The sequence below is a fragment of the Larus michahellis genome, chromosome W (assembly GCF_964199755.1).
Source record: "Larus michahellis chromosome W, bLarMic1.1, whole genome shotgun sequence".
Lineage (NCBI taxonomy): Eukaryota > Metazoa > Chordata > Aves > Charadriiformes > Laridae > Larus > Larus michahellis.
The window spans coordinates 3,973,255-3,998,404 of NC_133929.1; the positions used below are offsets into that span (position 1 = coordinate 3,973,255).

General features: G+C 42.6%; 2 protein-coding genes across 17 annotated transcripts in view; one reads left to right on the plus strand and one right to left on the minus strand.

Annotated features, from left to right (window-relative positions):
• LOC141735678 (putative global transcription activator SNF2L2) overlaps window positions 1-25,150 on the plus strand; it is a 208,845-nt gene that overhangs the window by 151,185 nt on the left and 32,510 nt on the right. For 13 of the 15 annotated variants that reach the window (XM_074568726.1, XM_074568722.1, XM_074568729.1 and 10 more), the window contains one exon: window positions 23,323-23,540. The exons of 1 other annotated variant lie outside the window; for it this stretch is intronic. In XM_074568726.1, coding sequence (XP_074424827.1) covers window positions 23,323-23,540 — 218 coding nt within the window. Of the gene's footprint in view, window positions 1-777; window positions 8,181-23,322; window positions 23,541-25,150 lie in introns of those variants that run through there. One more of the 15 variants, XM_074568732.1, reaches the window with a different exon arrangement.
• The window catches only part of LOC141735680 (putative global transcription activator SNF2L2), a 186,360-nt gene continuing 177,663 nt past the window's right edge, over window positions 16,454-25,150 (minus strand). For both annotated transcript variants that reach the window (XM_074568739.1, XM_074568738.1), the window contains exon 8: window positions 16,454-16,566. In XM_074568739.1, the coding sequence (XP_074424840.1) occupies window positions 16,546-16,566 (21 nt within the window). In that variant the 3' untranslated portion in view covers window positions 16,454-16,545. The remainder of the gene's footprint in view (window positions 16,567-25,150) is intronic.

The following is a 25,150-nucleotide window of genomic DNA, read 5'->3' on the forward strand; positions in this document are numbered from 1 at the left end:
TCCCAGGTAGCCAAAGTTCAGTTCGAGCTATAGGAAATTTTTCTGCTGCACCCGTCGCACCTATTATGTTTATAGTCTTTCTTGATGGTTTAATCCCTAACTCAGTGGTGTGTTGCTTATTTAAAACAACAATTTGGACCACTGTATCGATTAAGAACTATAAACTTATTTGCTTTGGGCCCATGGGGATATGTATATAAGGTTCCTTGTCAGCGGAGCATCATCAAGAATTCACAATGTGGAGTGGGCAGCCCGAACCCCAAACCATGACTTCTTTTTTTAACTCATTCAGTTCCCCTCACAGGGATGCAAAAGGGTTAAGTTTCCCTTCCTGAGGGGATGGGATTGCTGGCCCTCCTTTTGTCCCCTAGTTTTCCCCTCTAGCAATTCCACCAGTTTCCAGATATGATTGGTGGACTGCCCATGTAGCACCATCCGGGATACACCCAATGCTAACGCCTTTCACCAAAGGTTGTTCCTTTCCGGATTGTAGGTTTGATCCAGTCTATCCCAGGAAGGTGCAGGCTCCCTGCAGGGGGGCCATCCGGCATGAGGGTTTCGGCTGGTTGGCTTGTTGAACCCTCCTATTCCAGTCATCACCACCACCTGGGTCAGACTATCCCAATCTCACTCTTGCTAGTCTTTGCAGTTACAAGCTTCCATTCTGTGTTACTGGCCTCCCTTCCTTCTGTGTGTGCCAGTGGGGGAGTTTTTGACTGTTTAGCTGTGGGTTCACTGCAGGCTGCGCTTGTAACCAGTTGTCTATCTCCTTCTCAGCCTCCCTGATGCTACACAGCCTCCTCACCACCTCCTGCAGCTCAACCACCTGTTGCAGGAGGTCCTCCACCTGGGCACACCTTTTGCAGGCAGGTGTGCTGCCTATCCCTGCCCTGGGAGAAAGGTCTAGGCACCTCCTACAGTCCGTGGTCTGCACTGCAGCCTCTCCCTTCAGCAGCTCTGTCTGGGTGGAGGCAGCAGCCACCACTGGGGTGGATGGTGTGGAGCCCTTATAGCCCAAGCTGCAGCCTTTGCTCTCTGACGAGTGCTCACCATTCTGCCTTGAGTGCCCTCGACCTATGAAGATGGTCACAGGATGGTGCCCGGTGCTTGACCAGTGGAATGCTCCTCCTTTGAAGAGGCGCCCTTCTCACGCATCCTTCCGTGCAAACTGCTAGACTGCTTTTTTATAGGCAGGGGGTGGTCACCATTGCTCTGGCAATGCCCAGGCCTCATCAGCACCTCCTGTGAGAGCTGCCGGCTCCTGGCAGGTCTCTCCACTGCCCTGGCATGTCCTTACCTCAGGAAAACCACCTGCGTGCCAAGCTCTGCCACTCTTCTGCGGGTCAGCCCAGCTCCAGAGCACCTCGGTGACTGACTGATCCTCAGGATCTGCGCCTGCAATTAATTTTCGTATATGAACAATACTGGGGGGTCTTTCCACTTGTGCTAGCATGATCTCAACTTTTTGTTCTAATAGATGTGTCTGCTCTCTTTCTCTTTTCAATTCTGCTTTTAAACAATCTTTTTCTAATTGCTTCTTTAAATTAACCTTCTCTAATATTCCAGAATAATTATAATGATCTTGTGCTTGAATTAAACAGGCACCCAGGATGGCACACATAGTCCCTTTACCATCTCAGTTATTTACACAGCTTTGTTCTACTCTTTTTACAACTGCCTCTGGGTCAAACCACTTCTCCTTTGCCCAGTTTGTACCTGGGGGAGGACCACAACCATGCCTCCTGCCAACTGTGCCAATTTAATGTCGCAGAGGTTCACAAAACAAATTTAGAGAGGTGATAAAGTCAATATAAACTTTATTCTAACAAAAAATTGTTTGGCAGAGAACCAACTGGAAATGAGGTATATCAAAATTGTTTAACACTCCGACAACATTAGTAAACCACAGGTTCAGAATGTATGAGGAATTAATACTGCATGACCAACTCAAGAATTCTTTAGCTTTAGAAATGATGATTCAAAAATGTGCACAGTCACTCACCTATAAGATGAGGGCTCTCAACCTGTATAGGAGATGAACTGTAGGTTGCATCCCAGCCCACGGGGAAAGTCCCTGAATTGCAGACCCGCTGCTTCCGAGGAGGACAACTCAAATTTTGCCCTCTAGCGGGGCTACATTTATACCCTAATCAAATCTGATCTGTGGTCATATATGGTCATGCCAGCTTTTATTGGCTGAGAGCCACAACTTCCTCACCTTTTGACTGAAATGTGTACGTGCTGACCACCACCCTGTGGGCATGAAAAGAGCTGTGGTGGGAAGAACCGTGGCTAGCAGATCGAGAGAGGTGATTCTCCCCCTCTACTCTGCTCTCGTGAGACCCCACCTGGAGTACTGTGTCCAGCTCTGGAGTCCCCAACATAAGAAGGACATGGACCTGTTGGAATGGGTCCAGCGGAGGGCCACAAAGATGATCAGAGGGCTGGAGCAGCTCTCCTATGAAGATGGGCTGAGAGAGATGGGGTTGTTCAGCCTGGAGAAGAGAAGGCTCCGGGGAGACCTTATAGCTGCCTTCCAGTCCCTGAAGGGGGCCTACAGGAAAGCTGGGGAGGGACTGTTTGCAAGGGCATGTAGCCATAGGACGAGGGGCAATGGGTTTAAACTAGAGCAGGGCAGGTTTAGATCAGACATTAGGAAGAAGTTCTTTACACTGAGGGTGGTGAGACACTGGCCCAGGTTGCCCAGAGAGGTGGTGGAGGCCCCATCCCTGGAGACATTCAAGGCCAGGCTTGATGAGGCTCTGAGCAACCTGCTCTAGTTGAAGATGTCCCTGCTGACTGCAGGGGGGTTGGACTAGATGACCTTTAAAGGTCCCTTCCAACCCAACACAGTCTATGATTCTACGATTCTAAGTGTCGTGGTTTTGGCTGGATTGGCCAATCAGAATGACAGATGGCCCTTCCCCCCCCTCCTCAGAGAGGAGAGGAAGAGATAAAGGAGAATTACGAGTTTAGAAAAAGAACTAAACTAATGAAAATAATAATAAATAATGAAATAATAAATAATGAAATAATAAATAATAATAAAATAAAAAAAATGTATGCAATATATACAAAACCGTATCCAGCTCCCAGGATGACGATCCCGTCACCAGCAGGCACAGGGAAAGTCCCAGACTGGAGTCAGCGACAGACAGGAGCAGGATTCTGGATCTGGAGTCAGGAATGCTCAGATCGGAATCAAAGGCAGACGAACAGACAAGGTCCTCCTCGGACGTCGGCCATTGAAGGAAGAGAGCTGACCCTTTGCTCCCTCAGCTTTTATACTGAGCATGGGGCAGATGGGATGGAATGCCCTGTTGGTCAGTTTTGGGTCACCTGTCCTGTCCGCTCCTCCCTGCAGGTGGGACCCCTCTGCGCTGCTCCGCTTCCGACCCTCTAACGGGGCAAACAGCGAAGTGAGCTGACCTTGGATGTTATAGCAATAAGTCTAAGCAAGAGCCTCTGTGCCTACCATTCCTTGGCACAAACTGGCTTATCACTCTGAGAGTGAACAGTGTCTGAACAATATGCTGTTAATTTCAGACTTTAGTCAGTTAGAAGAGGCCCAGCTAAAAAGTAAAATTACAAACCAGAAAACTGGTTCTGTTTTACCTCAAACCAGGACATTCCACCCCTTATTCCATACCATTTGTGTTGTGCTCAGATTACTATATACACATAGATCTCTCACAATTTATCTTTATACACCAAAGTTCATTAAGTTCATTTAGTTCATAATTGCAAGTTTTCCTCTGTCGTAGCAGAATCTCAGGGCAGAAAAGATGATATGAAATTCATTGTGGTCCATGTCCAAGGGTAGCATGTCCATCACCGGCTTTTGTTGGGTCTTTGTTCGGTACAAGAGCTGTGTCAGGAAGTTTTTGCGGGATTTTGTCCAGTCTTTGTTAGGTCTTTGTCAGGTCTTTGTCAGGTCTTTGTCAGGGTGGGTGCATCTGCCACAGGCAGTTAGGATGAAATGGACTTTTCTTGGCTTTTTGATGTGTGACTTGGAACTAAAGTGCATCTATCCAATACTTCATTTTGTTCTGTTTTCTGTGAGGAAAAGGTTAGTTTTAAAGCAAAGAAAAACCCAAACCTGTTCCATATTCTGGGTACCTTTCTCATTCAAAATCTAGAGGCAGGACTGAAAGTATGATTATTGGGGCCTAACGAAATACTTCTGAAATGTTTCTTTTATATTTGAAAAATATTCTCAGTAAAATGATTTTAAATGTCTCAGAAACTGTTTTTGTATAGTGACAACCTGAAGTCAGGTAATCTGAACAGCTATTTCAGAGAAATATCCAATGGCAAAACATCTTGATATATTTTCATAGGATTCTTTTATCTTTCACTTTGCCCTAAGGGTTTTACTTGTAAAATACCATAAGAAGTGTTAGCATGTTTTCTGTTGGAACTCTAAGTATATTCTCCTCTAGGAAACATTAGAATAAATGTTTGACATAAAAATCCTTTTCTATGTTGGACAACTATGAGTAGCCTTGTTGAAAGCATTAGACTAAAATAAATTGTATTTTGTTTGGAATAGCTAGATTTATCTCACATATTGAGCTGCTATATCCCAGCAATCATGAACTAAAACTGACTTTCATACTTGAATTGTAATATTTTTACTCTTTTGAGGTGTCAAATTTTGCATGAAACAGTTAAAGACCCTGCAAATAAGATTTCTGAGATATCTCATGCTAAAAGTCAAAATTCAAATGACCTACTGAAAGTGAAGCCTAAATAATTATTACAAATTTCACAGAAATACAGAAAAAAATAAAGTCTGCATTAATTGTTTTAGATTCAGGTTCCTAGGAGCAGTTTGGGATCTGAAGGAGAAGAAACAATCATTTTAATATTGGGTGCCCACTGGATCCTTCCTTTCTCTGAGACTGATAAGAGGCTTGACAGTTAAAATGATGGAGCTTATGATACAGTAGGCCATGACATTTTGTCACATATCAGACTTTTGAATAGTGATTAGTCATTAATAAGCTTCCTCTGTTGGATTTGCATTTGCAACATAGATAAAAAGTTACCTATATTTTTCCAAGCATCTTGTTATATATTTTGGCCAAAGTACTTATTCACTTATTCAATATAGAAGAATTTAGTATTTTGCCTTGTCTAGAGGAGGAATTTCTGGGACTGTTAGTGTCCTAATATACAGCAAGAAAAGAAATATTAATCTATCAAACATGGAAAAGCATTTAAGTTTAAAACTGGGCTTCTCAAAAATTGTTAAACCCATCCCTAGGCATAACTAGAAGGCCTTCAGATTCTTGACCTTTCAGGTAATCAGATTTTTGAGTCATCTTGAAGTAATCTGCTCAGTGAATGGAATGCTCTGTTTTCTGTACCCTAGGAGTGGGATTTTATTTTAAAAGAAGACAAAAAATCTTTCCAATAATATAGAAGACCTGTCCAAGTGTAGAGTCTAAACTCAATAATTTTGTATTACAATATTTCAGAGAAGTTAAGGATTAGTGTACTGGACATCTGTTTCAGTTACCTCTGAGTACATATAATGAGACATTATCAGATGGATGTCAAAGACTCAGAATTTTAGGACTTCGCTGCCGCTTGGGACCTTGCTTGTATTAATTAATTTCATCTATGCACTTACACTGCATTCTCCATTCTTTTGTGGAGGAAATTCACTTCCTCCTAGACCATTCTTAAGAGCCTGTGCCTGCCTTAGAAATTTCCTTTGTATTCTTCAGTAAGCTCCTGCATAAATAATAGCTTTTATTCATCAGTCCGTGATTTGCACTGTAATTTGTCTCAGAAGACCAAGAAGTCCTTCTAGACACATGTACATTAAAGAACAAAGTTCCACTGTAAATCCTGCAGTATTCTAATCAATGTAGCTATCTCTGTAACTAGAAATGTCCTGAAAACTTTGGACTCACTGCATCATTGATAGAAGGTAGCTTTGCAAAATGTTGTGCACAGCTAGTCTGAATATATCTTTTTGTATTACTGTTTCATCTTCTAATTTTATTTAATTCACTGAAAAAGTGTGATTTGGTTTATGTTATCTTTCTCTAAATTATATAAAATGGGAAACTCTAACAAGGGTACTTCCTGCTGCTAGCACTTCTTGTTTGAACAGTCCCTCTTTGTTTGTGTTAAAATTTTTCTTCTGCCTGCTCTAGTAGTGAGTTGATTAAGAGTGACAACATAACAGAGTAAGAAATGAGAAACTGTAAGGTGAGATTACGCACTACTAAGCAGACAGAAGTCTCAGACTTACCTGCATTAATAGCAATAGCCCATGCTACTGGAAAATTCTCTAAAGCCATTTTCTCTAAGTAAATGGAAGTAAGAGGTCACTACAAGTGAAAAAATAATTAAAACAGAAAAGGTTTTTGAATTTTTTTCAATTATTTTTGGTTTTATCTAGAATATTTTGCCTCTTCTTTTTTTCCTTACTTATTTTCTTCATTTTGTTCCTGTTTTCTACATCTTTAACTTGGAATAAAGTCTGCTTATTTCAAAATGAGAAGTGTTACTCCATCCAAATCAAGAGGGTAAAAATTAGAAAACATGTGGGTTGAGATAAAGACGGTTTAATAAGTAAAGCAAAAGCCACGCACACAAGCAAAGCAAAACAAGGCATTCATTCCCTGCTTCCCATCGGCAGGCAGGTGTTCAGCCATCTCCAGGAAAGCAGCGCTCCATCACACATAACAGTGACTTGGGATAACAAAATGCCATAACTCTGACCGTCCCCCCTTCCTTCTTCTTCCCCCAGCTTTTTATTGCTGACCATGTCATCATATGATATGGAATATCCCTTTGGTCAGTTGGGGTCAGCTGTCCCGGCTGTGTCCCCTCCCAACTTCTTGTGCACCCCTAGCCTACTTGTTGGTAGGGCAGTGTGAGAAGCAGAAAAGGCCTTGACTCTGTGGAAGCGCTGCTCAGCAATAACTGAAACATCCCTGTATTAGCAACACTGTTTTCAGCAAAATTCCAAAACGTAGTCCCATACAAGCTACTATGGAGAAAATTAACTCTATCCCAGCCAAAACCAGCACACGTAAGAAAGAACATAAGAAAGAAAGAACATGATGTGACATATGATGATTTTATTACTGTGAATTTAGATTACTTTGTCACAAAAACAAATTCCAGGTAACTCTTTATACCTCTGTCCTATATAGGTATCTCATAATGTACAGAAAAAAATGGTGTTTTCATGTTTCAAAAATTTTATTCAATTGTAAAATAAGACAAATTTTTGCTACTCTGTTTATAGCTCAAAAGGAGATAAATCATTTTAATATCTTTTCAAGAAAACTGTCTGTCATCGCTAGACGATCACTTCCTTCTCCCTAATGGTCTTCCTTTCCTTGTGAAGTCTGAGAGTCCCAACATCATTTCTAGTGATTGTGCCCTTCTGTCTTTTTGACCCCATAAGTTTATGAAAGGTTCACAGTTGAAAACCAGGTTTGATTGATTAAATTTCAAACATTGCTTACATTGTTGGATATTTCAATTATTTATTTTTAATCAGGTTGCACTGAAAAAAAACAACAACAAAACCAACCAAAACCCAAAAAAATGCATTACTCTTGTAGTTCATTATAACTGAGGTGAAATTTATCGGTGCTGGCTTTGTGTGATGCTTTACATTAAGAATATATTTTATTTGAAACATTTTTAGAGAAGAAATAAAATATTGAAAATTAAAACCTCGATCCCATAAGAATTTTAAATAGGTATATATTTATTTTGTATGATATGCGTTTGCTTCAAAGGTAAATATGTAAATATATACTTGCATTGTAATAAAAGTTTATTAGAATAAATCTTCAAATCAAAATGCTTGTGTTTCTGTTTAATCCCAGCATAGTCAGTCTTGCTTATCTGTTGTGTGATGCTATCCAAGTGTGAAAAAAAGATCAGTTAAAATAACCCCATCGATCCATGTATTATCCTCAGATGTTCAGTATCTGAATTACCTGACTTAAATGACTGATTATCTTCAGTTGTATTATCAATAGAATATCTTTGTGTCATCTGATTGGCCATGCCCGCAATATTGTGTCATTCTTCATAGTCTTTATTAGTAATATATAGCCTTGTATGCTGTAGCATAGCAAAAACTTCAGTTATTTCATCTCTAGGGAGATAAAAAAATCAGATATATGGAAGCTGTAAACAGCCACAGATATCAGGAAGACCAGTGTTGAAAACCTAAACAAGATAACTGTATTTTAAAGAGAGGGCTCTTTTGAGGACTTAAAAAGTTAGATTACGTATTAGACACAGTGTGAGCAAAAATGTAAAGCAAAGAGGGATGGGATTTCAGATAGAAAGGAAGAAAAGAAGGAACCTTACCTCAGTAAGTTTGTAGATGACACCAAGTTGGGTGGGAGTGTTGATCTGCTCGAGGGTCAGAAGGCTCTACAGAGGGATCTATACAGGCTGGATCGATGGGCCGAGGCCAACTGTATGAGATTTGATAAGTCCAAGTGCCAGGTCCTGCACTTGGTTCACAACAACCCCATGCAATGCTACAGGCTTGGGGTAGGTAAGCTTAGGAAGTGTGGGGTAGATGAATGGACAGTGAGGTAGATTGAGAACTGGCTGAATGGCAGAGCTCAGAGGGTTGTGATCAGTGGTGCAGAATCCATTTGGAGGCCTGTAACTAGCGGTGTTCCCCAGGGGTCAGTACTGGGCCCAGTCCTCTTCAATATATTCATCAATGACCTGGATGAGGGGATAGAGGGCACCCTCAGCAAGTTTGCTGATGACACCAAGCTGGGAGGAGACGCTGACACACCAGAAGGCTGTGCCATCATACAGGAAGACCTGGACAGGCTGGAGAGTTGGGCGGAGAGGAGGAACCTGATGAAGCTCAATAAGGGCAGGTGTAGGGTCTTGCACCTGGGGAGGAATAACCCCATGTACCAGGACAGGCTGGGGGTGACCTGCTGGAGAGCAGCTCTGTGGAAAGAGACCTGGGAGTCCTGGGGGACAACAGGATGACCATGAGTCAGCAATGTGCCCTTGTGACCAAACAGGCCAATGGTCTCCTGGGCTGCATTAAAAAGAGTGTGGCCAGCAGGTCGAGGGAGGTTATCCTCCCCCTCTACTCTGCCCTGGTGAGGCCACACCTGGAGTACTGTGTCCAGTTCTGGGCTCCCCGGTTCAAGAAGGACAGGGAACTACTGGAGAGAGTCCAGCGGAGGGCTACAAAGATGATCAAGGCAATGGAGAACCTCTGTTATAAAATCGTAGAATCATAGAATGGTTTGGGTTGGAAGGGACCTTAAAGATCATCTAGTTCCAACCCCCCTGCCATGGGCAGGGACACCTCCCACCAGACCAGGCTGCTTAAAAGCCCCATCCAGCCTGGCCTTGAACACTTCCAGGGATGGGGCAGCCACAACTTCCCTGGGCAACCTGTGCCAGTGCCTCATCACCCTCACAGGAAAGAATTTCTTCCTAATATCTAATTAAATTTCCCCTCTTTAAGTTTAAAACGATTACCCTGTGTCCTATCACTACACTCCCTGATAAAGAGTCCCTCCCCATCTCTCCTATAGGCTCCCTTCAGGTACTGAAAGGCCGCTATAAAGTCACCCCGGAGCCTTCTCTTCTCCAGGCTGAACAACCCCAACTCTCTCAGCCTGTCCTCATAGCAAAGGGGCTCCAGCCCTCTGATCATCTTCGTGGCCCTCCGCTGGACCCGTTCCAACAGGTCCGTGTTATTATGTTGGGGACTCCGAAGTTGGACACAGTACTCCAGGTGGGGTCTCACCAGATCAGAGTAGAGGGGCAGAATCACCTCCCTCACCCTGCTGGCCACGCTTCTTTTGATGCAGCCCAGGATGCGGTTGGCTTTTTGGACTGCAAGTGCGCATTGCCTGCTCATGTTGAGCTTCTTGTCCACCAGCACCCCCAAGTCTATCTCCTCAGGGCTGCTCTCAAGCCATACTCCTCCCAGCCTGTATTTGTGCCTGGGATTGCCATGACCCAGGTGCAGGACCTTGCATTTGGCCTGGTTGAACTTCATGAGGTTCGTACAGGCCCACCTCTCAAGCCTGTCAAGGTCCCTCTGGATGGCATCCCTTCCCTCCAGCATGTCAACTGCACCATACAGCTTGGTGTCATCAGCAAACTTGCTGAGGGTGCACTCAATCCCACTGTCCATGTCTTCGACAAAGATGGTAAACAGCACTGGTCCCAGTACCGACCCCTGAGGAATGCCACTTGCCACTGGTTTCCACTTGGACATCAGCCGTTGACTGCAGCCCTTTGAGTGCGGCCATCTAGCCAGTTCCTTTTCCACCGAGTGGTCCATCCATCAAATCCATGCCTTTCCAATTTAGAGACCAGTATGTCATTGCGGGACAGTGTCAAACACTTTGTATAAATCCAGGTAGATGACGTCGGTTGCTCTCCCCTTATCCACCAATGCTGTAGCACCATTGTAGAAGGTCACCAGATTTGTCAGGCATGAATTGCCTTTGGTGAAGCCATGTTGGCTGTCACCAATCACCTCCTTATTTTCCATGCGCCTTAGCAGAGATTCCAGGAGGATCTGCTCCATGATCTTGCCAGGCACAGAGGTGAGACTGACCAGCCTGTAGTTCCCTGGATCATCCTTTTTTCCCTTTTTGAAAATGGGGGTTATGTTTCTCTTTTCCAGTCAGCGGGAACTTCACCAGATTGCCACGACTTTTCAAATATAATGGAAAGCGGCTTGGCGACTTCATCTGCCAGCTCCCAAAGGACCTGTGGATGGATTTCATCAGGTCCCATGGACTTGTGTACTTTGAGGTTCCTTAGATGGTCCTGAACCTGATCTTCTCCTACAGTGGGCGGTTCTTCATTCTCATAGCTCCTGCCTTTGCATCCTGCAACTTGGGTGGTGTGGTCAGAGCCCTTGACAGTGAAGACCAAGGCAAAAAAGTCATTGAGTACCTCAGCCTTCTCCATTTCCTGGGTGACCTTCTGGAGAGGGCCCACATCTTCCCCTGTCTTGCCTTTATCCCTGATGTACTTATAGAAGTTTTTCCTGTTGTCCTTGATGTCTCTGGCCAGATTTAATTCTATCTGGGCTTTAACTTGCCTAACCTGGTTCCTGGCCACTTGGACAGTTTCTCTGTATTCCTCCCAGTCAACCCGTCCTTGCTTCCACCCTCTTCCTCCAGGAGCTCCTTGTTCATCCATGCAGGCCTCCTTGCTTTTTTGCCTGACTACTTCTTTCTTGGGATGCACCGCTCCTGAGCTTGGAGGAGGTGATCCTTGAATACTAACCAGCTTCCTTGGGCCCCTCTCCCCTCCAGTGCTTTTTCCCATGTTACCCTGCCAAGCAGGTCCCTCAAGAGGCCAAAGTCTGCTCTCCTGAAGTCCAGGGTAGTGAGCTTGCTGCGTGCCCTCCTTGCTGCCCAAAGCATCTTGAACTCTCCCATTTCATGTTCACTGCAGCTGAGGCTGCCCTTGAGCTTGACACTCGCCACCAGCCCCTCCTTTTTTGGAAAGGACAAGGTCCAGCATAGTTCCCCTCCTTGTTGGCTCTTCTACCATTTGAAAAAAGAAAGTTGTCATCGACACATTCCAAGAACTTCCTGGATTTCTTATGCCCTGCTGTGTTGTCCTTCCAACGGATATCAGGGTGGTTGAAGTCCCCCATGATGACCAGGGTCTGTGAATGCGATGCTGCTCCTATCTGTCTATAGAGGGCTGCGACAAGCGAGGGAAACAAGCAGTCGACTCAATATGAGTGATAAAGCAAGCTTCAGCTTTATTGCAGCTTCATCAGACTTTTATACTCTTACACTTAGATATGCCTATTTGTCTTACAGCTATTGGCTGTGCACTAAAGATTACATTATTCATACTCCTCCTACATGCGGTTTCTTGGGTCCGGGTTTGTTCCTGTTCTCTCACAGTCTACTTTCTCAAAGTTGTTTATCTGACTTAAGGAAGGTCAGCACGGCCTTCAGCATCTTCCTTATCAGCGTGACTCGTAATTTTCCATGCAGGCAGGCATAGCTTACTTCTGACAATCCTGCATGGCGCCGTGCCCGTTCTCATATAGCCATTCCTCAACAATTCCCCCTTTTTCTTTTTGTACTGATTGTACAATCAACACGGTATTGTTAACATGTAGTAGGTTGCGTAAAATACGATGATATGCAATTTTCACTACAATAATTATCGCTACCAAAATCAGTAAGCAAGCTAGATATGATTTCAGTTGTAAGGTTTATCTGTTTACTTGCCCAACACCCTATCTTATTCAACATATTTAATGCCGTTGCTGTTCCTAGCGAAGGAAGAATACTTAGCCCTATTCTTTGTCCGAGATTCGAAGATGTTATATGGTCGTCACAGGATGGAGTGAAGGTATGAACTGTTCTCTTGGCTCTGTGGTTACTGTGTGCTCTGCTCACTGTGTCTTTGGCCGTACGCAGGCCTCTGCTCGTAGATCTGCCCCATCTCCCCCTTTTTTGTTTAACACCAGACCATTTATTAACAAGGTCGCCATGACTTGTGCTTCTACTCGTTGTGACGCTCTTAGCGGGTTATATACTAAACACAATTAAAAACAGAATCAAAAGGAACCCTGCTAAGGCAATAAATACCCAGATTCCTAAATTTAGCCCAGAAAGCCAATTTCTTTGGATTTACCCATGAGAAATCCTTTTGTAATATTTCAAATACATTGCGGTTGCTGACAGCACAAGCGACCCTGGAAAAACAATCGTGGTAACATTTAGATCTTCATAGTTACTGGTTTTGAAAAGGTATGTGGCAAAAATACCCACTCTAACGCAGTCAGGCTCTTTGCGAGTGCATCATCCCACTGTCCTATCAGGGCATAAAGTTGAAATTCTTGTAGGAAGGTGTTCAATGCGTCTTGCAGCAGTAGTAGACTATATCTTATCTTGCAACATGCTGTAATGCCTTCGGAGCTGTTGGGGTTAATGAACATAAAACTTATGGGGAGGGCGGGGGCAGACACAGTGCTTCAGGGCATCCCCTGTACCTTCAAAGTGTGCTCATGTCTCTCTCCCCCTCTCTGACCCGAGACAGCCCTCCTATATCCTGCACTGGATTGAGTGGAGAAGTACAGGCTAGAGTCGCTGCACGCATGGCCAGCGCATGCAGCGAGTCCCACCAGACTCTCCTGCACTGGATCGAGTAGAAAAGTACAGGCCAGAGTCGCTGCACACGTGGCCAGTGTATGGAGCGAGTCTCACCAAACTCATGATCCAGCTTTGCCAACAGCGGCTGTCTGATACGTGACTACATTGTTGTAATCCCTTCTTGTTATCTTCTTCTGTGAAGGTCGGGTTCTCATGGATACACACAAAGTTTTTACAGCAACATATTCTACAACTCGTACAAGGGTACGATGCAAAGCGGCATCTACAGCTGATCGTATAATGCTTATTAAACACGGCAAACAGCATACTAAACATAACAGACAAATTCCTTCCACACAGGCAATGAGTATAATTTGCTTCAACCAACCCCACCCCCAAGTCCTTCCAGCAAAGAGATTCCACCCAGTGGCCTCCACAAGTTGCTGGTTCGGTCGGTGCAGTTCCTGCAGCTGGGCATGGATGGATTTGGAGTGGTCACTTAGATTCATACAATACAGTCCTTTAAAATCTTGACAACCATGTCTGTGAGCTGAAAGCAAAAAATCAGTAGCAGCTCTGTTTTGCAGCGTCGCATATCGAATACTGTCTACATCTAGCAATAACTCAGACATAGCGGTACTAGTAGCATTGTTAAACTTAGCCTTGGCAGCAAGAGAGTCCTTGTTATCACGAATCCTTGGCAGCAAAAGAGGCCTTGTTAGCTAGAGCACATGCGGACTCCCTGTTCTTGCTGGCACTGTGCTTTGATCTTCTTCCACAACAGGCCAAGGTTCTCAAGCAGCTGGATAAGGTGTCTGTGAGTCCATTACAGGCTTATGTCATCCAAATGTTTTTCTTGCCAGCACCCGAGACTGAATAACAATTGGTGTGATATATGTGTTTTCCAGCACCCAGGTGCGAGTCCCTTGAGTGTATTTACAGTCCTCCTCGCCGATCTTCCGTTGCTTTCCCATATTCCACCCCCTTGCTCAAGAGACCGCTTCTGCTGGGGTTCATTTTAGTCTCGCAAGGTATAACACAGAGCAATCTACTAAGGCATGCAATAACATAGACACATAGAGGAAAAAACCAAAACCATATCTCTCTGGTACTGCTTTGAATCAGGTGTCCTATTTCTCTTTTTCTGATGCTTTCTCGTAATGCTTATGGCATACTTTTGTGCTAACGTGGCACATTTCCCATCTAATTGTTCCTGTTTGGTTTTTTTTTTTTTCATTTTTTTCTTTTTTTTCTTTCTCTTTTTTTTCTTTTTTTCTCTTTTTTTTTTTTATTTTTCCCCATCACTTACGACTGACATAAAAGTCTGCCTTTGCAACAAGAGCTCAGTTTCTCATTTTTCCTTAAGTTTCTCATTTTCCTACAGAGCATCCTATAGATTTTGGCTCAACTCCTTTTCCCGATCAACCATGATCTTATAGACAAACAACAAACAACCAGTGATACGCCCTCCACGGGCGAGCCATTCCCGAGAGTGTAAACGTGTCGGCTTGTGAAAACTCCCCCAATATTTCAGGACTTCCATCGGTTCTACAGCCCATCCTGGTGTATCTACCTGGGGCGCGCTCGCCTTACGTCTAAACACTGTGTATATACAAACTTCTTCACTTGACGGAGTGTCAGCCCTAGATGCATACGAGAACAGTACCACACCGGGCAGAACACCTGCTCAAGGGGAGTCACCTAACAACACTGCACAGAACAAAAAGCAAACGGTAGCACACATGCTGATCAGCAGGTATAAGCTGGCGCCCACACACACTTACACAGCAGACATACAAAACCAGCACTTCTATCTCAGGGAGACGACTGGGGAGGGGGCGAGGCGGGCAATGGCAGGAGCAAACAGCTCCGGCTCTGTCCTTCTCTGCTGACATTCTGCCTCCTCCATCGGCCTCAGGTGGAGCAGAGGGGATCAGCAGGGGATCGTCCCAGACCTTCGGACCTGGCCTGTTCGATCCCCCTCCCGTGGGTTGTAATGCTGCAAAAGCCCCGGCTGCCGTGGCTCGCTCCGCCTTCATATCTTTTAAGGTCGATAACACCAACCGCCATGTCGTCGCTAACGGTGATGCCTCTTTGTCTCCTTTACTTATCACTTCCCACAGTTTTTTCCCAACAGCCTCCCATATTTCTGGTTTAAAAGCTGTCTGGGGCTCTGGTGCGAATCCGTTCTCTCTGCACCAGGTTAACAACCTTCGGAGCATACGCTCATCGTATTTCACCCCTCTCTTAGAGAGGATATGCAGGAGAAGTCTTAATATTGTCCCTTCTTCTTTTGTTACTTGTTGCCCCATCTCCTGCCCCGGCTTAATCAGTTTGAGCAACAGTTTCGCTGGTGTTTCAATCCCTCTCTTAGACCATAGCTGCGCCTAAAGGGCTTACTCCCCGCTTTTCTAAAAAGCGTTTTAAAATTTCGAAAGCTACCTCTCTATCCATCGCGCGTTGTGTAGACCTTCTTAATTATCTGGTCACTTGCAGCCTTTCCCTTTGGTAGCCTTCACTCGGACGGAGAACCTCTTCTTTATTATCCTGGGTCCAAGCACGGATCAGACACGTCTTGTCGCTGATCTTCTGCTCCCTGGTCGCTGCTACCAGTGCTTCTCCGAGCTCGCTGTCCGGTGGAGAACAAGGAGTGGGGTCCCTGTTCGGGCGCCACTTGCGACGAGCGAGGGAAACAAGCAGTCGACTCAATATGAGTGATAAAGCAAGCTTCAGCTTTATTGCAGCTTCATCAGACTTTTATACTCTTACACTTAGATATGCCTATTTGTCTTACAGCTACTGGCTGTGCACTAAAGATTACATTATTCATACTCCTCCTACATGCGGTTTCTTGGGTCCGGGTTTGTTCCTGTTCTCTCACAGTCTACTTTCTCAAAGTTGTTTATCTGACTTGACTTAAGGAAGGTCAGCACGGCCTTCAGCATCTTCCTTATCAGCGTAACTCAGAATTTTCCATGCAGGCAGGCATAGCTTACTTCTGACAATCCTGCATGGCGCCGTGCCCGTTCTCATATAGCCATTCCTCAACAGAGGGCCTCATCCGCTCTGTCATCCTGGTCAGGTGGCCTGTAGCAGACCCCTGCTGCAATGTCCCCTGCCCCTGCGTTCCCTTTAATCTTGACCCATGAGCTCACGGTCAGCTCCTCCTCCATCTTCCTGAAGAGCCTGTATCCCTCCATTTCAACACTCCAATCATAGGAGTCATCCCACCACGTCTCTGTGATGCCAATAAGATCATAGCCCTGGAGGCGTGCGCACATCTCTAACTCCTCTTGCTTGTTTCCCATGCTATGTGCATTTGCGTAAAGGCACCTCAGCTGGGCGCCTGATGAAGCTGTCCTACTAGCTGGAGTGGCTGCATTTCCTTCGTGCTGCTCTTCAGCTGGTCTTCCTTTGGGGTGTTTTATCTGTGACCCTCTGGTTCCTAGGAAAAGGAACACACGCATATTCCTCTTTACGAGAAAGGGTTGAGAGACCTGGCTCTGTTTAGCCTGGAGAAGACTGAGAGGGGATCTTATCAATGCTTATAAATTTCTAAAGGGTGAGTGTCAAGAGGATGGGGCCAGACTCTCTTCAGTGGTGCCCGGTGACAGGACAAGGGGAAATGGGCACAAGCTGGAACACAGGAAGTTCCATCTCAACATGAGGAAAAACTTCTGGAAAAAGTGGAACGGGCTGCCCAGAGAGGTTGCGGAGTCTCCATCTCTGGAGATATTTAAAACTCACCTGGATGCATTCCTGTCCAACCTGCTCTAGGTGAACCTGTTTTGGCAGGGGCGTTGGACTAGATGATCTCCAAAGGTCCCTTCCAACCCCTACAATTCTGTGATTCTGTGAAGAGTGTCTGGAAAGCTGCCTGTCGGAAAAGGACCTTGGCGTGCTGGTCAACAGCTGGCTGAATATGAGCCAGCAGTGTGCTCAGGTGGCCAAGAAGGCCAATAGCATCCTGGCTTGTATCAAATATATCACGTCTACTTTCTTAGGATATTTTGTTGTTTGAAAACTAGGATCCTGTTGGTTTAAAAAGGAAAAGCTTTGAGTCCCATGAAACTTATGATTACAGATTAACAATATAGGTCTTTTGTCCCGGACACCAATGGTTTACCCTACTGGTACCCTAGCTTGCTGGAAGAAGTTATTGGGGAGTCTGCCATTTAGCATAGCAGGAAGTAGTTCTATAAATGGTGTGCCTTTGCCCTAGGAGAAGTTCAGACTTTAGGATACCGTGCATTGTTAGATTTATTTCTTTTTAAGGAATTGGGAAGTTGATTTTCCTGTTGAATTATATATTGTATGCCTTCAGTGAAAATACTGAGTTAGATAATTAGCATTATGGTGGGTTAACCTTGGCTGGCTGCCAGGTGCCCACCACGTTGCTCTCTCACTCCCTCTCCTCAGCAAGATGGGGGAGAAAATAAGATTAAAAACTTGTGGGTCCAAAAAAGAGCAGTTTAATAAAGAAAAGCAAAGGCCGCATATGGAAGCAAATGAAAACAAAAAGATTTATTCTCTACCTTCCATCAGCAGTCCATGTCCAGCCACTTCCTGGGAAGCAGGGCCTCAGTACGTGTAGCGGTTGCTTAGGAAGACAAACACCTTAATAATGAAAGCCCCCCCCACTCCTCCCTCTTAGCTTTTATTGCTGAGCATGACATCATATGGTATGGAATATTCCTTTCATCAGTATGGGTCAGCTGTCCTGGCTCTGTCCCCTCCCAACCTCTTGTCCACCCCCAGCCTACTGGCCTTTGGGTGGGGTGGGTGTGTTGGAGAGACAGCCTTGATGCTGTGTGAGCACTGCTCAGCAGTAGCCAAAGCATCGGTGTGTTATCAACACTGTTCTAGCTATAAATACAAAGCACAGCACTATGAGGGCTGCTATGGGGAAAGTTAACTCCATCCCAGCCAGACTCAATACAAGCACGTTAGCAAATCTGTCTGTATGGCAGAATTAGTTGCAGGAGCTCTCTGTTCTCTTATGCAGCTTTGAGAGATATTGAGCATTAACACCTGGGAGGGAAGGGAGTAAGCTATAGTAACACTCTGTACGTGCTTCTTTGGGTTAAGAGGGAATAAGAGGGGGATGCATCATATAGAGATTTCCTGTTTTGCACAGTATCTCATTTAATCCAAAGAGGGTTTCAACATTATATTGTTTACTGTCACTAGTTTTAAGTGTCTGTATACAGTTTCTATGACTGTAGGCAATAGTAATAGCTTTCTTTGACTCAAATTTCTAGTCTTAGTACTTAATAATGAGTTCAGAGCAAAGGAAACTAGTATATTTCTTGGTCCATGACAAATACCTCTCATAATGTAATCATTGAAATATTAGAGAAAAAGCATTGGAGTGCTGAACACCAGAACTGATTTTTATGCCCAACCCTGCTGCCACCATGTGACCATACTCAAATCACTTGATTCCTGCTTCACATAAAATTAATCTAATAACTAATATAGGACTGATCTGAGAATTTTTTAAGGTCTTTGAGAACCTTTGATACACATGAGGTTTAATATATTTCATCTTATGTCATTAGTTACCTTATTATAACATACAACATCAGTTTTTGTCTAATAAAATATCCATGGGTGATCTCACCAAGGTAGATTCTTTGTTGTTGTTGATTTCCTCAGGTATTATGAGGTTGGCTTGTGAAAGGATGTTGTCACCAAAGAAGTCAGAGCTATAGATCTTATCATACATTTTGTTCCATAATTCTTGACTGAACAGTTGTATGTGTCTGATGTTGTGCCATGTTTTCCAGACTCTCAACTAAGCCAATGTTAAGAATGCAAACAAAGCAGTTTCTATTTTGATATTTCTTTCTTTACTTCATTTCTTGATGCTCATGTAACAGTATCCACAAAGACTTCCTTATGTAAGAAACGAAGAAACGGTACTTCATGATTGATGAGAGAAATGTAACTGCAATTAACAATAGAAAAGCCCAAAACCAAGTTCTAGTTGCCTTCTGAAAATTCTTGTTTGTTTGTTTCTCTTTAATCTATGGTCAATATGCTGATTAAAATTCTGGTGCCTTGAGAGACTTGCATGGTCTCAGCTCTTCAGCAAGGGAATTGTTTTATATAACGTGTACCAAGAAACACCAATAAGGTACTGAACAGCAGGAAGATTTTCTTGGTACAGGATGCAGCATTGAGTCCTCATGATTTCCACTGGTTTTCCATTGGCTTCCACATTGGAATATGGCTGGAAAACGATACCCAGTACCTCTCATGAGATGTTCAGCCCTTTGCAGAATTAGACTCTCTAATAATTTTACTGCTTGCTTTCAAGAAAACAGGCTCCAAACTTTATTGTAGTATTTGGTCCTGTTGCTTTAAGGAAAGCCTTAAATATTTATTTGTACAGTAGTTTTCTTGACTTCCTTTCTATTCACCTCACTAATCCAAAGGCATTTGAGCATGGGAGATGTCTGCTGTGTCCTATACTCTTGTGCAACACCTCATCCATCAGAAACTGGAGATTTGTTTCTGGGATGCATTGCATTATCCTTCTGGTAAAGGTTTGGAAGGATGTTATCTTGGGTGTAGCACTTCAGCCTTATTGTAGTAAGTGTCTTCTAATGAAGCACTGTCATTTGAATTAGTTTCATAAATAACTTGGTACATGAACACACATGTATATGAACAATGGGCTGAGGCCAATGGTATGAGGTTCAACAAGGCCAAGTGCCAGGTCCTGCACTTGGGCCACAACAACCCCATGCAGCGCTACAGGATTGGGGCAGAGTGGCTGGAGACGCTGCCTGGCAGAAAAGGACCTGGGGGTGTTGGTTAACAACAGGCTGAATATGAGCCAGCAGTGTGCCCAGGTGGCCAAGGCAGCCAACAGCATCTGGGCCTGTATCAGAAATAGTGTGGCCAGCAGGAGTAGGGAAGTGATCGTCCCCCTGTACTCGGCACTGGTGAGGCCCCACCTCAAGTACTGTGTTCAGTTTTGGGCCCCTCACCACAAAAAAGACCTTGAGGTGCTGGAGTGTGTCCAGAGAAGGACAATGAAGCTGGTGAGGGGTCTGGAGAACAAGTGTTACAGGGAGCAGCTGAGGGAGCTGGGGTTGTTTAGCCTGGAGAAGAGGAGGCTGAGGGGAGACCTCATCGCTCTCTACAACTACCTGAAAGGAGGCTGTAGAGAGGTGTGTGTCAGTCTCTTCTCCCAAGTAACAGGCAATAGGACAAGAGGAAATGGCCTCAAGTTGCACCAGGGGAGGTTTAGACTGGATATTAGGGAAAATTTCTTCACTGAAAGGGTTGTCAAGCATTGGAACAGGCTGCCCAGGGAAGTGGTTGAGGCACCATCCCTGGAGGTATTTAAAAGACGGGTCGACATAGTGCTCAGAGATATGTCTAGTGATGGTTTTTGTCAGAGTTCGGTTGATGGTTGGACTCGATGATCTGAAAGGTCCCTTCCAACCTAGGCACTTCTATGATTCTATGAATGTGTGTGTGCACACATGCACGCACGTGTATGCGATTTTTAGTGCTTTCACTAAAACCAACCTTTTTTAAGGAAAATTGTCTGAATTTACATGTCTGCACAAAATTTTAAGATCTAATTATATTAATAGATTTCTATATTTTTATCCAAATAGACAGTTTTAAATATTCATTTGCAGATTTATAGTATTCTGAGAATTACTTTATTGTATACTACTCATTAATTTACAGAGTGGAACAGCAAATGTCACAATTTGTCTGTTCTTTCTTTTTTTTTTTCCTACATTGGCCGACATCGTTTTAAAAAAAGAAAACCCAAACATTCTTCTGACTTTGATCTTAGCCCCTGCAACAATTTTGCAGAAAAGTATATAACCTAAGTAACAACTGTATGCACAGTTCTAAATGAGATGTTAGTACTAAGGGGTGGTGACAACACCATTGGAGGGCATGGGGGGAACATTTGGCAAAAATATATTTTTTTGGTTTTGGTTAATGAGTGAATATCTATTTTCTAAAGCACATTGCATCAAAATGCTAACCTTGTTTTTTGTTTCTTGTCATTCTGAGTATTTTGTTGTATTAATTGTAATAACCAAAATCTAATCTGTCTGGTACAGAACAATAAAAAGTATTGTTTGCATTTTAAAACTGTATTTATTGCATACAATCTGTTTTAGTTTTAAAATCATACATGAAATTGACCAATTTTGCTCCTACAATTAAAATGCTAACAAGAATTGGTAACTGCACAGCTAAAAATCTAGAATCTGAATGCCTAGAATAATAAGAGAAAAATAGAATAAGTAGTTGTCAATATTAAAGCAAGCTGAAGGAAGAAGGCCTTGGGCCTTCTAGTAGGTAGAATGAAACAGCAAATTTGAGTATTTACAATCCTTTCGGTATTAAATTTTCACTAAAATAAAATTACTTGTATCTGAAAACATATGAAAGCATAGCCTTTCCCCAGCTCTTCCCCCCCCCCCAATCAGCTGATGAAGAGACTAGCAGCTCACTGCTTTGCTGGTTTGTTAATTTTATCCCCACTAACTGTGATTTCTGATAGCTGACCTGCCGATAGTGGTAAGGTAAATAATCTTTTTCATTGCAGTCTTGGAGGTTCAGTAGAATTGCATCACAGGAATGTGTAGGTGCATAAGACATCAAAAGCTGGTGTTCTCTGTATTTCGATGTGCAACTGAATGCTTAAGGAGAGTAATGACATTAACTGTTGACAGCCTTGCATGCTGTATTTATTATTATTTTTAGCTTCTAAAATTTGTGGAGAAATTTCCTTTTCTTAATCTTTGCTAGCTGCAGTGGTGTATGGCAGGTATCCTGATTTAACCAAATGAATATTAATGAGGTTTTGTGCAGTTTTTTCCTTACTTATTCTTCCTAACTCATCAGATCAAGCCTTCTTCATAGTGGCTATCTGAATGCTTGAAAGGAGATGGAAATTGTCTTTTGATTATTAAGGCCTTGTTTGAGGCTGTTCCTCAGGATTCTGTGTTCGCGTTTGTTCTATGGATTTGCACATTAGAGAATGAATAGCAAACAGATTTTGAAATCCCACTAGTGGTTTTAACGTGCCAGATTTTTTGTATAGTGAACCAGGTTTTGTCCATAAAATGTTATTCAAGAGACACTGTCCGCAAATTAAATAAATTATGTCTGGACTGTTATCACTCTTTTTACATTGATTATTATTCTCATATGTTCATACATATTAGTCATGTTTGGTTCCATAGAGAAATGATGGTTCTTGCCTTATGATTATAGCTCTTTCAGCTATGAGAAATGATTGATTAGTATTTGCATTTATTCAAGGCAATATTGAGAGGGAAGAGGGACAAATATCAACATCAGTTGTGTTCCAGAAAGCATTATTCAGAAAGCTTACTTTTAAGATTTTTATAGGATTTTTTTGCCCCCAAAGAAAAAAGTTCAGCTTCTTGTTTTTTACCTGGATCTGTTAGTGTGTGAACAGGTTCCCTTTATGCCTGGTTTGTTTTCGTAGAGATTTTATCTGTTTACCTGGTGCTGCTGGCTCTGGTTAAAAGCACACATTTGTGGGTAATTGAAACTGTTAATTATTTTTTTTGGCTATGTGTGTGTTGGGTTTTTTTTCATTTTATGATGAGTGCTCTTTACTGTAAAACACTATTGTCAGTGCTTCTGCCTCTGTTGATTGTTATTCTAAATTAAAATTATACATTTTAGATCTGGTTTTAACTGTTAGGTCACTTAAATTCTTTGAAAGAGAAGATGATTCTAGTATGCTGCTACATAAAGTGTGTGTGTGTCTGTATGTAAAAAAAAATATTAAAAAATTGCAATCTCTTTCATTGGAAGCTGAGCATGGTGTGGACTATCCTGTCTGTAAACAAGTCTTTTGAACTACATTCTCTAGGACTGCTACTAAAGTGAATAAATTGATGCAAGCCCTCATATATATGAAATTCAGGTTCAGATGAATACGTATTTAGGTGGTAGGGTTCTTAATATAACTAATTTAATTTTAGTGTCTTATTGTTTGTCAGTAACTGAATTTCCTTTTGAAATCTTTTTTATAAATAGACTGAGCATTTAATGTTGAATTATCTATATCTTGTTGCGTTATATTTTTCTTGTTTGGTTTTTTTTTTTAAATACTTGATAATTGTATTTGTATATTTCTCTTGGGTTTTGGGGGGTTTTTGGAATCCATGGTTGTCAGGCAATTGAAGACGGCAATTTGGAAGAAATGGAAGAGGAAATCCGGCTTAAAAAACAGAAGAGACGAAGAAATTTGGATAAGGATTCTGGGAAAGAGGATGGGGAGAGAGCAAAGAAAAGAAGAGGGAGGCCTCCTGCAGAGAAGTTGTCACCCAACCCACCTAAATTGACAAAACAGATGAATGCCATTATCGATACTGTGATAAACTACAGAGACAGGTGAGGTCTGCCTTTTTTGGTTTTGACAAATAATTTCTGGAAACTTAATCCTGTGTAATTTTCAATTGTAGTTATTTATTTATAAATAAAATAATTCCATTTAGGGCCTGATCTTGTAAGTCTTCCTCTACATAAATGGCTTTTTAAAGGATACGATTGATTGAAACTTGTCAAAATGTAATTTAAAAGATGGGCATATCATGTCTGCTTAGAAATGCTACTGTCCTGTTTAGTATATATATTTCAGTACTTCAGGTTTCAGAAGTGGTTTTCTTTAGCTTAATGGAGTATTCTGTCTTAATAATTATATAAATAATTTTAAATGCATGGATAATTTTGTCAATACAAGTTCTCACCATGACGCTTAAAAATACTTCCAAAACATTTAGGGTTTGCCTGATGAACACTTGACTTTTCAAAGGAAAAACTGTAGAAATACTGAGCGCTAGTAGGTTGTTCATAATGAGAGTGAAGCTTTTTTGTCCTTAAAACCCAATTTTGAACATATATATACATTTCACATGTTAGACAACTGAACTTCAGGAAGAAATATAACTAACTTTTAATCCAAACTGAAGTTGTGAGATTTGTATTTTGTTGACTTTCCAACTGAAAATCATCATCATTATTGAGAAAGAACTTGAGAAACAGCTCTTCAGCTATTGCTTAACAGCAACACTGTATCAGGCTTCAGCTATGTGGGGATCTCAGGTTTCTGATTTACTCAAATTTGTGCAGCCTTCCTGTGTAGACATTCCTATTTTTCCATACAGTTATTTCCTTAAGTTGAATAAGGAGCAGATGTAAACTAAATCAATATAAAATTAATTCAAAAACAAGGCATTTTCAAACCAGAGGAGCTGCACCGGTATAACCTATTTGGTTTCTGAACTGAGTACCTAATTTGCTACAATTTTTATATAAACAAGCTTTCAGAGTGTGTGGCTTCAAATGGCAGAATACATGTTTTCCTTTTTGCAGCTACAGTTTGATCTGTGCTTGTACAGGGATAACTTGGGCAATATGCAATAAAGGAGTTAGAGTGGGGATACCTTATTTTTTAGGCACATAACTGCAAAAGTGGACTCCAACTCATCCTGTGATCTATAGGTTCTCTTTAGAGTGCGTTGAAAAGTTTATTGCTTCAAAATGGGTTACAAAAAAATGAGCATGATGAGCAGGAGCTGCCTAAAAGGTCAGCAACATTCAGTTTGCTGTGGCTTTTAACCAGCAGAAAAGCTGGGAAGAGTGGAGTGTTTTAAATTCAGGCATTACAAACAGAGCTTCAAGAAATTATCTCTTTCCCTAGCCTTGAACCTTTTCCAGAAGGGAAGCACTTCTGGTCAGAGCTCCTACTTTTAATTTTAAACATAGCAGACTTAAGTCACTTCAGATCTGTATCTCTACCACCCAAGTAACTACTGCACTAAGAAGGATACCACTCCCTCTTCCAGTAATTGAGGTTTTTTTAAACACAGAATTGGTTGCCATTGTAGAAAGTGTATGGAGTCCATTAGTCATTAGAAATGCCTGTGTTGTGGGTTGAGCTTTTGAAGGGAATGAGTTAGGCAGAAGAAGCCAAGTTCCTTTATTTTGATTGTGTATGAGCT